Source organism: Macaca thibetana, chromosome 14 (assembly GCF_024542745.1).
Source record: "Macaca thibetana thibetana isolate TM-01 chromosome 14, ASM2454274v1, whole genome shotgun sequence".
Lineage (NCBI taxonomy): Eukaryota > Metazoa > Chordata > Mammalia > Primates > Cercopithecidae > Macaca > Macaca thibetana.
In genome coordinates, this window is record NC_065591.1 from 75,763,347 (window position 1) to 75,778,500 (window position 15,154).

Consider the following 15,154-nt stretch of genomic DNA (forward strand, 5'->3'; position numbering starts at 1 on the left):
AACTGGGTCTCTTGCTTCTTTCTCTCTCCTCAAATCCATTTTATTTGTTGAGATGAGGTAAACCTTCCTGAAATTCAGCTTGACCACACTATTCTCTTACTTAAATGTTCTCCGTTGTTGTTATATATTTAATATAGTATAAACTCACCTCTTTGCCATTCTTGCAAGATCAATCAATTTTAATATCCCCCCAACACATATCCTATTGTCCTCAACAATAGCCTGTGCTTCCTGACATCTGTACCATCTACCTATAATTTGTGTCTCATACCTAACCCATCTCAGATGTCGAAATCGCATTCTGAAGATGCAACTGAAATGCCATCCTATGCAAAAAGATTTTTCTCATGTTCCAAAGACAAATGATATATCTCTTTTCTTTGAGTTCCCAAATAACATTTAACATTTATATTTACCTCTCCCATGGCATATACATACCTCTTATTCTGCCAAATATGCTTCTATTTATATATCTGAGTTAGCCTTCCTCCCAGCAAAACTCTTTGAAGGCCATGATTCTATCTCCTCTGTATCACACATATTACCTTACAATGTGTCTTGTACATACTGAAATTACTCAATACACATTTCTTAGGTTTATTAGGTAGTTTGGTTTTCTCCTTTTTCTCTCTTTGACATTAACCTTATATGCCCTCCATGAAGTGGCTCACAGACTATCAGGGCTGATTTTGCAACATTTGTCCACTTTGAAAAGCTCTGAAAGTTAAAACTCTTTCATATTCTAAGGTAAGACTGATCTCAATTTACTGCCAGCTTGAAAACATACATATTTTGGAGGTAAGTTGTTTTAGAATCATCATTAAGAAAAGCAATAGCTAATGCAATGGGCAGGAAACAAAATTATTCAACACTTAACATTTCTCTCAAGAGAAACATGTAAATCTGAGATAAGTTAAACAATTTGCTTGAGACCGTAGTACTAATCAGTGGCCAGTTCTGAAGACGTTCCAAGTTTCCAGTCTCACAAATGGACTTTCAACATTTCAGAATGAGCAAGCTTACTACTGTTGATACAAATGTCCCTTACATTTACATAACAAAGTAAATTGCTTCTAAATCTAGTCTTCAAAGACAGAAACTTAGTTAAGATTCGTGTTGACCTATTAAGAAGAAGAGGACACATGAGGCTTAGGCTACGGTGGATTTTTTTGAGGACTCCAGCATAGTGTCTCATTAGTTGTTAGCTGTTGCCCCAGAAGTCTCACTTCCAGCTCACCTCTATTTCCATAGTGACTGATAATTTTTTCCAGCTTTCTTGCCAATATAACAAATTCAAGTAAAGTAAAAGCTATGATGATGGTGATTGAGGATCTTGATTTCACCATTCAATTGCAAGATCCCCTTTTTCAGGAAGAATCATAGAGCTACCTCTGGTCTATTTGCCAGTCTCTGTTTCCTAGTCTACTACTACAGAGATCTGAAGTTGGAAGAAAGAATATGATGGCATGAGAGTGATCATGCTTTAGGAGCTTGAGAAATAGCCTTTCAAAATGTGTTGCCCATAGACTACTGTAATCACACTGTTCTCAACATTAAGCCTTTCCATAACAGTGGGCATGCCAACTCATTAGGATATCTCACCTTCAAACAGTAGGTAAGGGCCTGCAAAGCAACATAGGAGTGGAGCTTAGGATACTCCCTCTAAAGTATTTCCAGAAGTTAACCAAGAGGGAAGGTACAAGCAGAACACTTTGTCAATAGTTTTATAGAATTTCAGTTTTGCAAGTCTGGCATGCTATTTGAAGACGACAATGGTACTTACAGTGAGTAATATCAGGTGGACCATAAGGATCAGTCATATAAATGGTAGTGGGTTTGCCAACTTTTAAATAAACTACCTCTGATGTGTTCTTCAATATTGCTACTGCCTCTTCATGTGTTACTTCTTCTAAACTGTAGTTGTTTACCTGAAAAGGGGAAAAAAATCAACAATAGAGTTAAATCTATGCAGCAGAAGAAAAATATTCAGGCAAGAAGATTCCTGGAATTATAAATTGTGATAATTACTGTCTGGTATCTTTGACAGAACAGATGAATTAAATGCATTAGTCAAAGCAGATAAGTACAATCATTGATGCTATAAAAGAAAGTTGCTTCTGCCTTTTTAAAATGAGGAAGTGATATACTATAATGGAATTCAGAATAGTATTTGTGGAAAGGAAAATAAGGAGTCAAATGCCTTTTTTGTTATGCTATAGTTTCTATGACACAAAAGTAACACATATTCATGGAAGAAAACTTAGAAAAAGAAGAAAATAAAAATCATTCATAATCTCCCTACTTAGATTTATTTCCTTAAAACAATTTTGACTTTATTATACACATTGTTTTGGAACCTGCTTTTTAAAACTAGAGGGACTAGTTGTTCGTAACAGCAATGTAGTTTAACAACATGACTTTTGTTTTCTGCAGAGCATTATGTTGCATGACTACAGTATAATGATCTAACAAGTTTCTTACTAGTGCATGTTTAGTTTGCTCCTAATTTTTTACAACTATAAATAATGTTCTAATAATTCTTTTTCTATATTTGTGCAGAACTCCGATAATTTCTTTGATATAGATTTACCCATACAAGTGAAACTACTGGACCAAACTACATGAACATTATCAGGGCTTTTGATACCTAGTGTGAAAGTACCTCTTTCCCTCTGGAAAGATGAACCAGTTTACCCTCATACCAGCACTATATGAGAGCCCTCATTTCCCTATAGCTTTGCCAAACCTTGATTTTTTTTCACTTTAAAATCGTTCTTATCAGAATGTCATTTAATATGAGTCTATTTGGAACACAGGTCTTTTCAGGTGAGCAAGTTCAAGGGTACCCTATTGTCATTGCGTTAACAGAAATGCCTCTTTCTTTATTGCACAGAAAAGCCTATGATACAAATGCAATTCTGACTTCATGGCCGTGCCATTACAGTGGGTCTCTGCACCACAATCACTTCTCTGAATTGATTTTAAGATAATCTCTCTAAAAAGACTTAAACTTTGAGGAAATTAGAATAAACATTAATTCACCAAGTATTTCAAATACCTAGGTTATCCTTATCTGGCTACTATTAAAAAAAATTTATTGTGTATATTTCAAGTTCACAGCATGATGTTATGTCACATATATAGATAATAAAATGGTTACTATAGTGAAGCAAATTAACATATCTATCATCAGTTACAATTTTGTGTGACGAGAGCAGCTAAAATCTACTTATTTCACAGAATTCCTAATATAATACAATTTTATTAACTATAGTCTTTATGTTGCACATTAGACCTCTAGACTTGTTCATCCTACATATCCGCTACTTTTTATCCTTTCACCTATATCTCCCTCTTTCCCACCTCCCCCTGTAACCACTGTTTTATCCTCTATATCTATATATTTGACTCTTATTTTTTAAGATTCCACATATAAGAGAGATCACGCAATATTGTTCCTTCTGTTCTGGCTTACTTCATTTAGCATAATGTCCTCCAAGTCTATCCATATTGTGGTAAATGGCAGGATCTCCCATTTTTTGAGGCTGAATATTTCATTGTGCATATATACCACATTTTCTTTATCCTTTCGTCCACTGACAGACATGTAGGTTGTTGTCATATCTTGGCTATTGTAAATAATGCTGCATTGAACATGGGAGTGCAGATATCTTTACAAGGTGGTGATTTAATCTTCTTTGGGTATATAACAAGACCAGAGATTGCTGGGTCACACGCTAAATCTATTTTTAATTTATGTAGGAGCCTGCATACTGCTTTCCATAATGGCTATACCAGTCTACATCCCAGTCAATAGCGTACAAGTGCTCCTTTTTCTCTGCATCCTCACCAACAGTTGTTATTCTCATCTTTTTGATAATAGCCATCCTAACAGCTGTGAAGTGATATCTCATGGCAGTTTAGATTTGCATTTCCTTGATGATTAGTGTTATTAGGCACCTTTTTGTATACCTGTTGGACATTTTTGTATCTTCTTTGGAGAAATAACTAACTATTCATGTCCTTTGTTCATTTTTAAAATTCTGTTAATTGTTTTTCTACTATTGAGTTGTATCAGTTCTTTATAAATTTTGGTTATTAACCTATCATCAGATATATGGTTTGCAATTTTTCCCCCAATTTGTTTCATTTTGTTGTTTCCTTTGCTTTGCAGAAGATTTTGAGGTTAATGTAGTCCTATTTATTTTTACTTTTGTAGCCTGAGCTTTTAATGTGATATCCAAAACAACACTGCCAATGCCAAGGTCAAGGAAGCTGTTCCCTTCTGTTCTTTTCTAGAAATTTTATGGTTTTAGGTTTTACATTTAGGTCTTTTAGCCAAATTGAGCTGATTTTTGAATATGGCGTTAGAGTCCAATTTCATTCTTTTGCACGTGGAGATTCCATTTTCCCAGTATCATTCATTGAAAAGACTAGCCTTTCTTCATCATGTTCTTTTATTTACTTTGCCAAAAATTAGTTGACCATATATGTTTGGATTTATTTGGCTACTATTTCTTTAATGACATAATTGTTTAATTACTTTCCAATGGCATAATGTAAAATTAAATGTGCCAGAAGCATTGGACTGAATTCCTATAGTACATATTATCTATACTATCTAGCACTTTAGCTATACCATATTTCACAGCACTACTATTCATAATCTTTATTATTTTGCTCCATGTTGCTATATAAGTTCCATGTGCTAGTTAATCCTTGGTGATGTAGCCCAGGTTAGGGACTGTGGAACTGGAGAGAAATGAACCTGACTGATGTGTTTGAATGCTGACTGTGAGTTCTCCATTAAGCCATAAGCTTCTCCAGCACCTCTCACATTTCTCTTCTAGATAAGAGACATTCCCTTATTTCTTTTTTCATTTCAGTGTCTGGCATTTGTTTATTCACTGATCAAATGTTTCCTGCATACCTGTTATGTGTTGGACTCTGTGCCAGATAATAGAGATATCATAAATAATAAAAATGATAATCAATAATCATAGCAAACACTTATATAGCCCATATTACACACCAGGCACTATTTTAAAGTATTTTACATATATTAACACAATCAAACCTTCACAATAATTTATGAGGTAGCTATTATAATTACCTTATTTTACAGATGAGAAAAGTATGTTTCCAAGAGGTTAAGAAACTTTCCCCAAGTCATTGATCTGGTAAGTGTCAGAGGCAGAATTCAAAGCTAGACAGTTTGGCTCCAGAAACCATACTGTTAACCACTCAGTTTTACTACTTCTTCCAGATAGACAAGGTCCTTGCTTTCATGAAACCCACATTCTAATAATACACAATTGTTTGTGGAATGGATGGATAGAAGAATAGACTCATGCAGAGAGGGAGAATGTAGAGGAACTTCAGGTATGGAGAACACAGTTGATAATGGCAGCTCTTAATAATACAGAAATAACTAAATGATACTAATAAGAACTAATGTTTATTTAATAACTGCATGTCATATATTTTAGGAGTACTATGTCATATATTTTGAAATGAATCATATAACTTATCATCAGAATAGCTCCAGGAGGTAGATACTATTAATCAGGGAAATTTTACAGATGAGAAAAACTGTTGTTTAAAGAGATTAACTTGCAACAAAGAGGTCACACTACCTCCAATTGTCAAAGCCATCAGTTGGATCACAAGCCTCCTTAAGAGATGAAAATGAGATTATATTTGTATGTTCATTCGTTAAAAGCTAGGGCTCATATTACCTGTTCTTTCTCCCTTTAGGAGAACAGGGTTTCTTTCCAAGTTTACATATAAAAGTAGAATAAATTCCAAAGTTTTATAAAAGCTTGAGGAATCATTATATTTCCCACTTAATCCAGTGGTTATAGTATATTGCATCATCCTAATACACTGACCAGTCAAAAAATAAATAAGTAAAATGGAAAGCAGCTTAATAAATCTCACTGTCTCTTCAAAACCTTCTTACATCTGATTAATCACTTATTTTAGGGCAGTTACCACTTGTGCCTAGATAATGACTTATTTTTTATTCTTTTTATATTTTTGAGATGGAGTTTTGCTCTTATTGCCCAAGCTGGAGTGCAATGGCACGATCACTACAACCTCTGCCTCCCGGGTTCAAGCAATTCTCCTGCCTCAGCCTCCTGAGTAGCTGGGATTACAGGCATGAGCCACCACTCCCACCTAATTTTGTATTTTTAGTAGAGACAGCGTTTCACCATGTTGGCCAGGCTGGTCTCAAACTCCTGACCTCAGGTGATCCACCCACCTTGGCCTACCAAAGTGCTGGGATTACAGGCGTGAGCCACCGTACCTGGCCGATAATGAACATTTACTTGTGATGGTCTACAGTTTAAAATGTATATGAAAGTGGTTGTTTTCTAAAAAAAAAAAAAAAAAAAAAAAAAAAAAAAAAAAAGATTGCCTAAGGCAGCTTTTAATACGGTGACTGTGGCCCACAGAAACATCTCTACTGAGAGAACAGAAAAGAAACAGCATCTGGTGCCATAACACAGGAGAAATGAGAAGTCAATAATAATTAAAAATAAAAACCAAAGGCTAGAAACTAACTAGATTAGATTATAAGTGACACTTATAACAGACCACAGCTCTGTTTCTGACAAGGGCTTATTGTCTCTCTCCCCAGAGTACGGAAAGTACACAGCTCATTAGATTATCAGTGAAAGAGAAATGTGGTCAATGCTTATTAAATTGCATATTTTGCCATTTTTAAGGTGGGCAGTGAAATGATCCAGAAAATATTTCCTTCAACAGCATTTTCATAGAGTGACTTTGCTAACAGAGTCTTCAGACCACTAGGAAAATTTTTAGATCATAAAGCAGAAGTTGAGGGAAAGGTAGTGGTGAGAAATGGGGCAAGAGGATATTGGGGAGAATAATAATAGTAGTTTAAAATAGTGGTAGTTCACTCGGTTTCTATTTGGTGACTGAAATATTGAAAAATTTACATAGATTTCAGTCACAGAACAGGTGGTATTATGATATTGGCAACAGAATGTAGTGATTAAAAGCACATGCTTTTGAGTCATGCATACTGAAACCTGGACCCCGGTGCTTCCTAGCTGTGTGATTTGGGGAGACTTGTTTAACCTTGTAAGCTTTAGTTTTGACATCTGTAAAACAGGAATGATAGCAGTTACTGCTTCAAAAGACTATTGATTTAAATGTGTTGTCCTATATAAAGTGACAGGCATAGTACAGTTCTTGATGTTAGCTCTTATCACTAATACTATTGTTATCATCTGTAAACAGGATTTCTTGGTGAAAATTTTCGCTGATCATTTTCTTATAAACATCTGTGAACTGATGAGTTTAATTAGGGTGCTGCTGATGAAGCTTCTGTGTGGTCTTTTTAAAAATTCAGAATAGTACCGGATTTGGACCAAAAAGTGCTCTTTTGTGCTGAAGTCTTCAAAATGTTTTCCACAAAAGTGAGTTTGTTTGGGTTAATTATGTGTGTGCATTATCCTATGAACTCTCAAGATAAAGGGCCTACAGCTGGAGCTGATTGTGTGCAGTGAGAAGGGACATTACACTGATTGGCTAGTTGCTCTTGTCATTGTTTGTCATTGTTTTTTTTTTTTATTCTTTTTTTTTCATTTGCATCAAGTAGCTGCCTATAATGGTGAACACTGAGCAACTGGCCTGGTTTCAAGGAAAAAAATCATGTGAGTTTGATTGAAGTGCTCTCTGTGGGGTGCAACACACAGAGGGGGACATATGTGCGGCCTGGCTGTGTGTTTGCTAATAGGAAAGAGGACTGAGGCCAAGAAAGAGAGGCTGGAGGTGAGATGACTCATTCTCTCAAACAGAAGAGGGAGCACTGAATTTGAACATGATGCAGACAAAGGAAGGCAAACCAGCTGAAGAAAGAGGTGCCAACAGACTTGCAAGGAGGCATGGCAAGTTTTGTGGGAATTTGAATGTGTGTAAGCAAACATAAATGTGATAATACAAAGGTGGGAGGTGTGGGGGCATGAGAATATGATAATAAAGAGGAATGGGCAATATAGAGATGGCGAGATACTGACCTTTCCATGTTCTTGCAGGAATATCAGTATGGTGGGATAAACTGGGAGGCGATTACAGACATTAAGGTTACCTAAGACATAGTACAAGGAAATGTGGAACTCCAGAATCATTGGTAAGAAAACTCTAAAGTTAACTTTTAAAAAGGAAACAAAGTGGCTGATCATTAGGTTGTAAGATAAATTACAAAGCAGACCAATGCAATGTAGTAATGCCAATGCTATGAACATAAATATGCATAAACCAAGGATTAAAATCTCCACAGTACTCTGAAATTAACTATTATAATAAAAGGTATTCAAAATAATAACTATTAATAAATAAAAGGCATGTTAGTAATGATTGTCTTTGGATAATAAATATTTTCTTGTTTTTCATCTTTTCAGAAATGAATATGTATGTTATAGTTAGAGCAAAATTAACTCTAAATGAGAAAGAACAAAAACTTTAAGAAAGAACAGAAGCTAAGTACAGTGGTCTCATTATGGGACACACATAGCATCTTCTCATGAGTAATGAAAATCGGAATGGGAAAAAAGAAAGTTAATTTCTCAAGCCCAATGAATAGACTTAAATTTACTAGAAATAACAGTCACATGTTAAACCTTGCTGTTTCTAGAAATGAAGGCAACTTGATACAGTGAGAGTAATTTTCAATGTACAATCAGATCGGATCTGGTTTATTTCCTAGTTTCATGAATTTAAGTCAGTTAACATATTTACTAAGAATTCATTTTCTTACATGTAAAATGGGAATTATACTTATTTATTTGTTGATTTGTGTTTATGAGAAAAGAATGATACCATGAAGTTGAAAAGACTCTGTATGATATAAAGTAGCATACAAATAGAAATCAAACAGCCATAATCAGACATCATGCTTTGTTGATCTTGCTGCTGTTCAGGGCTCTTTATGTGGAAATCATCACTCCCTACATTGTGAAACACTTATTCCTACAGTGCCACTTCCCACCTCCAGGAATGACCTTCTCAAGGGCAACTGATTAGATCATATTCATCTCTACTCCCCTAGCTGATGTAATATAAATACTTGGCACTTAATAAGTGTTGAAGTAGTAAGCTAAGTTTTTAAAAAATGATTGCAGAACACCAAAGGAAAAGCAATCAAAATTCCCTATTTTATAGAAAGAATGAAGCATTTGTGTTGCATTCTATTTTGTATTTGTGTTGAGTCAGAGAGGAAAGCAATAAGAATGAAGGTCATTCAAGCAACAATACACATTTATTGGATACTTGCTCTGTGCCAGGCACAGGATATGAGGATGAAAAGCTAGTACAGAATGTTAGCACCAGATCATACTAGTTTATAAGGTACACAGTCAAAGCTCCATCACTGTGATTTTATTCTTCCTTCATTAATCATTAATTCATTTCTTAACCTTTTACTCCATATAAAGAGAGAGAGCAAGCAAGAATGGTTATTTTGATTTACTGAAATTTCTTCTCTAGCAGAGGTCACCAAAATGGACAGTATGATATGAACCCTAGGGCAATCCACTGGGTACAAGAGGAAAACATTCACATTTCTATTAATATTAATCACATTGATATTTATATTTCTTTTTCCATTTTCATATGTTTTAAAATGTGAACAATATATTAGCATAGTGATATATATGTAATTTAGAGGAGAGAAATATATTAGTGGCAACCTTTTGTATTTTACTGATAGAGTGTGCTATTAAGATAATTTTAAAATGACAGCAACATATGATATTTATAGAGCAAATTCTATAAAGAGGGCTATTACACTGAGTATAAGCAAAATAAAAAAGAATGCCATAGGAGGTTCTAACCCTTAAATAAAATATGTCATTGCAATTACATTGTATTATAACTTATTACATTTGAGATAAATTAGAGGAGAGTTCAAGCAACAGTTGTCCAGGTTTTATCCTGCTGTTTCAGAAGTAACTCTAACCTCAGGGGACAGAATTTTGAGAGTGAACTGTTCTAAATTTTTTTAGCCAATTGCAGGAAATTGCTAAATTATACTGGCTTGATAGAATGAGCGCTACCACCAAAGTTGTCCTTAGGAGATGCAGTGGTAGCAGCAGAATGGGTTAGGGTGTGGTTAGATCAAGGTAGGATGGTGGTTCTTAATCTGGCTGCACATTAAAATCATTTGGGAAACCTAAAAAAATAAAAATAAAATGAAGTATGATCCCTACCCCAGAAATCCTGATTTGATTATTCAGGGCTGACTGAGGATTGGGTATTCATAGTGTTCAAGAGCTTACCTTGAGATTCAAACATGGACCCCAAAATCAAGAATCAGAGATGCTGACAAAACCAGTGAAAGGAATTTAACTTTAGGACATCAAAATCTATGTATGAATCCAATTTTACAATTTACTAGTTATGTAATGTTGGAAATCCCTTTGTCATCTCTGAGTTCTAACTTTCTCTTCTGAAAAATAAGAATAACAGTAACGACTGTCCTAACTACCTCTCAAAGATGGTGGTTAAGAATAAATGAGGTGTTGTAGGCAAAAGATCTTTTCAAGATGAAAGCAATGTGTTGTTGGTAGGAAAGAGACATGCTCAGAGAGTTACAGGTCTTGGTTCTAAGATATCTAAGATTGGTATAACCAATAAATGTGCTTTAATATCCCATTCGTTATTCAGATAATTTCTACATATTCACAGTGTCTTCAATTTGATTTTCTTATTGATACTTGGATGAAATCAGGCAATTTTGTAAATTTACCAAAAACAACAATAATTTCAGTCATCACAACTAATACTCATTCAGAAACTTGCATTGTTTCTACTCATATTTCCTAAAAGTATTTGATGTCTTTAATATACGATACTTATTTTCAAATAAAAATAAGAGATGCTCACACATAGCACATCCCGAGTATATTCCACCAAACACTAGTTTTAGGTGTTTTGTTAAGTATTACTCTAAGAAGAAGATTCCATGATAAAACAGATATGTTAATCAAAATCAAGTCGCTTACTTGACGGCAGGACTTCATAGAATTTTTAATATGCTAAAATTCATTGAGAATCTACAAGAGGATTGGGATACAAGTTGTAGAATTCAGCAAATGTATTTGGTCACAGAGTCTATTCATGTGACACAGAAAAGAGAACAATATTTTAAAGCATACTTTTGGAAATACCAATCTAATATAATGCTACTATGGTATAGAGGCAAAATAGAAGACCAAAGATGGATGTGACTTGCCCAAGACAGATTAGGTAAAATCAGTGCTAGGTGCCTGTGACTGAAATCCAGCTTTCTCATCTGAGTCCAAGGTCTTTCCATTTGACTTCAATGTCTCTATTACTTTTCCTGTCACTTACTACTTCCCTTTAAGGAAAGAAAACACAAGAACTAATTCTCTGTAAAAGGTATAAAAGTTCTCTCACTGACAATTTTTTTCTTTAAATGTTGAGCAGGGTTTATGTAAAGAAGAGGCTAAGATTTTAAACCTTAAATTACAATGTGCCGAGGGGCTTTAACAACTAATAACTAATGCTATCCCTGCAGAGAAGACAATCGAATTATCCTGGATTCAACATTTCTGGTTTATATTGAAAAAGGGGAAGAAGTTAACACTTTTCTAACATATTGGGCTATATGTACCACCTTGGAAGGGCTTAATAAAGCCAATGTGTGAAAATATATGAAAGAATTTAAAAATCTGTTATGCTGTTAAACTCTGACTACCACTGAATTTCAAGGCCAAGAGAATCTATTTTGTCTGAGACGACAACACTAAACCACTGGTACAATCCACAAAATCCGATGTCACTCTCACTTTACCATTTAAAAAACAAAACAAATTCCAGAGAACAATAAATTCTAAGTAGCCAAGGAAATTTTCAAAAATATAATTTTGCTAAAAAGAACATATACCATGTATTTGGGTTGACCCATTAAACATCAGAGTGGTCTGACATTATAGTCATCTTATTTAAAATACCAAGAGGCTAATTGCAAAGGTGACAGACAGAATAACTGTTTCTTAAAGTAGAATATTTGCAAAGGTCAGATACTATACTCTTACGTGGAATTTTTAAAGTGGGAAATAAGATTGTAAGGAATCTAAAGAAATTTTGTAGTAAATGTAATCTATTTACAGAAGATAAATGAATGTGTGATAAAATTTACTGGAAGGGAGAGAAAAGGTCTAAAGCATCCTAAAAAACTAAAAAGTGGAAAAGTGGAAAGACATAGCTCTTTCAAACATATGTGGAAGAGGAATTAGTCTTCACTTTCTTGTTTTCAAGGGACAGAGCTATGAATAAAGGGGGACATATATAGAAAAATATATTTTAACAGAATTTTAAGGAAAACATTTTAATGATACTTATTACCTAATAAATAGCTTTTGGGAGGTATTATCCACCCTTAAAGGGGGATCTATGAGAGGTCAGAGACTGCTTCACATGCTTGCTTTTCTGATGTACCAAGAAAGAGTTGATGAAAGATGGCCTTTAAGATAGATATGTTAAATTCTGAGATATAAGAAGAATTTCAGGGAGAAAAAGTACCCAATATAGATGGTGTGCTTCAGGTGGTGCCCAACATTATAGCTATTTTGCTTGAGAAACTAGAAGAGTTATTGTTATTACTAACTCTTTAAAAAATGACTGTGCTCTCAGTAGAGGGCAGTTGCTAGGAGACTTCCTGAATTGTGAGTATTCAGCCGTGAAAATCTAAAGAAATTAATGGAGTTTTATTTTAGACCAGTTTACTTACAGAACTCCGAGTGAATAATATATGGTGGAATTTTTCCTAAGAAGTGACAGAAGGAAGTGGTGCAAATTGCTTTAGAAAGAATAGCATATTTAGAGAAAAATATGCAGAGTGTGGTACAGCTGGTACATCATAGAATCTAAATCATTTGTACTTCCTTTGTGGGAGGAGAGTAGAAGAGGGGGAAGACACAAAGAATATGAATGTAGGGTAGTAAAGGGAAGAGGAGGTGGAAAGGAATGACAGAAAGAGAGCATTAATAAATATTTTTGGGTTGAAGCAAGATAATTGTTTTTGTAGGGTGGCTTCAGTGATTTTGTCTTTATTCTCCTTTTCAGGGTTATTTTGCTTGCAAAGTATGAAATGAATCATTTTCTTTCATTTCCAGTTTCAACTTGGAAGTACTAATTACGTCTTCCTTACATAAGAGAGGAGAGACCTATTACTGTTGAAAGTTCTTTAACAAAACAAAACAAAACTATGCTTTAAAACTCAAAACAGTTAAGGATTATGTCACAGCTATTTTTGAAATCATTATATCTACAATGAATGTCAACAAAATGGTAATAAAAAATAGTATAGTGCCTGGAAAATTCTTTGACAGAATTATTTGGAGCAAGTTTTTTTTTTTTTTTTTTTTTTTTTTTTTTTTTTTTTTAATTTGGAAATAAAAAAAAAAAAACTACACAGAACTTCAAGAAATAAGCACATACCATTTACCATGATTGTACAATAGCAGTAAATGAAAAAATACCAGAAGATCTGCCTACAATCAAACTCTTATGGAACCATGAGTCAAAGGTCAAACTAGTAACTATCTAAGACAGTCATTACTTGAGAATGAAATGGTCCTCTTCATTTTTCTACGTAGTACTCTGTAGAATATGGTTGTCACAATTTATTCTATTCCCAAGACAACATTTCAAGCTATAAAGTTTATATTCCAGAGAGAAGTTGTTCAGGTCTTGTACCCTAATAACAACCTTTCTTGTCCAGAAGATAGAACAACATCATAAGAACAAACTTTTACATCAAAAACAAACAAGCAAACAAACAAAACAAACTTCAGAATTTCTTGAGCATGAAAGTGGTAGTGGCTTCAGGTGGTAAAGCAGCCCAAAACTCTTAAATTTAACTTTGACTGAAGTCATTAATGGTATATTTTTTGCCCATCCGGTTTTCTCATGACAGAGTTCCTTCCTGAATAGTGGCTACTGCCTGGGATACAGTAGGTGGGCAGCACATGCTTATTAAAAAAGTAATTAATGAATGACAATCACGAATAAAGGAGGAAAGGAAAGAACTGACTGACAAATTTAAGGAAACTAATGAAAACATGTTGCACAAGAGGCAGTATAGCTTGGTGGTAATGAGTGGTCCTAGCCAGATTGCCTCAATTTGAAACCCAGTTTTGTCCATTATTAAACATATGACCATGGGCAAGTCAGAAAACCTGTCTACATCTCAGTTCTTTTTTGCTTATATAAAATGTGTTGCTGTTAGAAGTATGTTACATTACAAAAAAGCCCTTTATAAAAGAACATGGAACTTAGTAAATGCCAGGTCAATGTTAGCTATCAAGATTATTACAAAGATCTTATCTAACACAAAGCTTACTGAACACAAAGGTCATTGGCAACTATGAAATTAGACCACTGGGATTAAACACAGCTCTCTAAAGCCGAGGGAAGTAGGCACAATAAATATAAAATTTGGAGGTTCAACTCCAAAACTTGCACAAGTCATAAAAATTAATCTTCTGTTGAGATTGGGGGCTGATCCTCCCCAGACATTTCCCACAAAATTGTTGGAGATAATGGCTCCTTGCAGACATAGATTAGAAGTCCTGTTTTACAAGGGTAGACATGTGACTAGACAGATACGCTAATCTTACTTGAGAGCTACCTACTATTAATTTTCAATATTCAATTATTATCCTGTAGATTTTGGCATACAACAGTAAATGGACATAAGGCAGTTTTATTAACACAGTCCCAAATGCTTTGTTGCTTATAATTGCCTTAATTTTGCTTTAGGTTATCGTATAACTCCATGGTTCAGAAAGACTGGCTGTGTGTCAATGTCAATCACTGCCTAGGACTCCTGAAGCATGTGAGAAGCTGGCAAATGAAATAGCTATAACCCTAAGGGGAGGAAAGGAAGAGATCCATTTACACATGTAGCAGAACTCAGATTATAAATTCTTGGAAGTCAGGTGCTGTGTCTATTCTGGTTGCACAAAGGACCATGGATATACGCTTATCAGTAAGCCAGGTGTTGTTTCTGTTGTTATGCAAACCCCACCTCTCCAGCAGTCTATAAAATAGCAGTTGCTCTCCCTAATAGGAGACTCATTATATTGGAAGAACAACA

General features: G+C 34.6%; 1 protein-coding gene across 25 annotated transcripts in view; it reads right to left on the bottom strand.

Annotated features, from left to right (window-relative positions):
• The window catches only part of DLG2 (discs large MAGUK scaffold protein 2), a 2,230,265-nt gene that overhangs the window by 513,617 nt on the left and 1,701,494 nt on the right, over nt 1-15,154 (bottom strand). For all 25 annotated transcript variants that reach the window (XM_050755793.1, XM_050755797.1, XM_050755794.1 and 22 more), the window contains one exon: nt 1,784-1,928. In XM_050755793.1, coding sequence (XP_050611750.1) covers nt 1,784-1,928 — 145 coding nt within the window. The remainder of the gene's footprint in view (nt 1-1,783; nt 1,929-15,154) is intronic.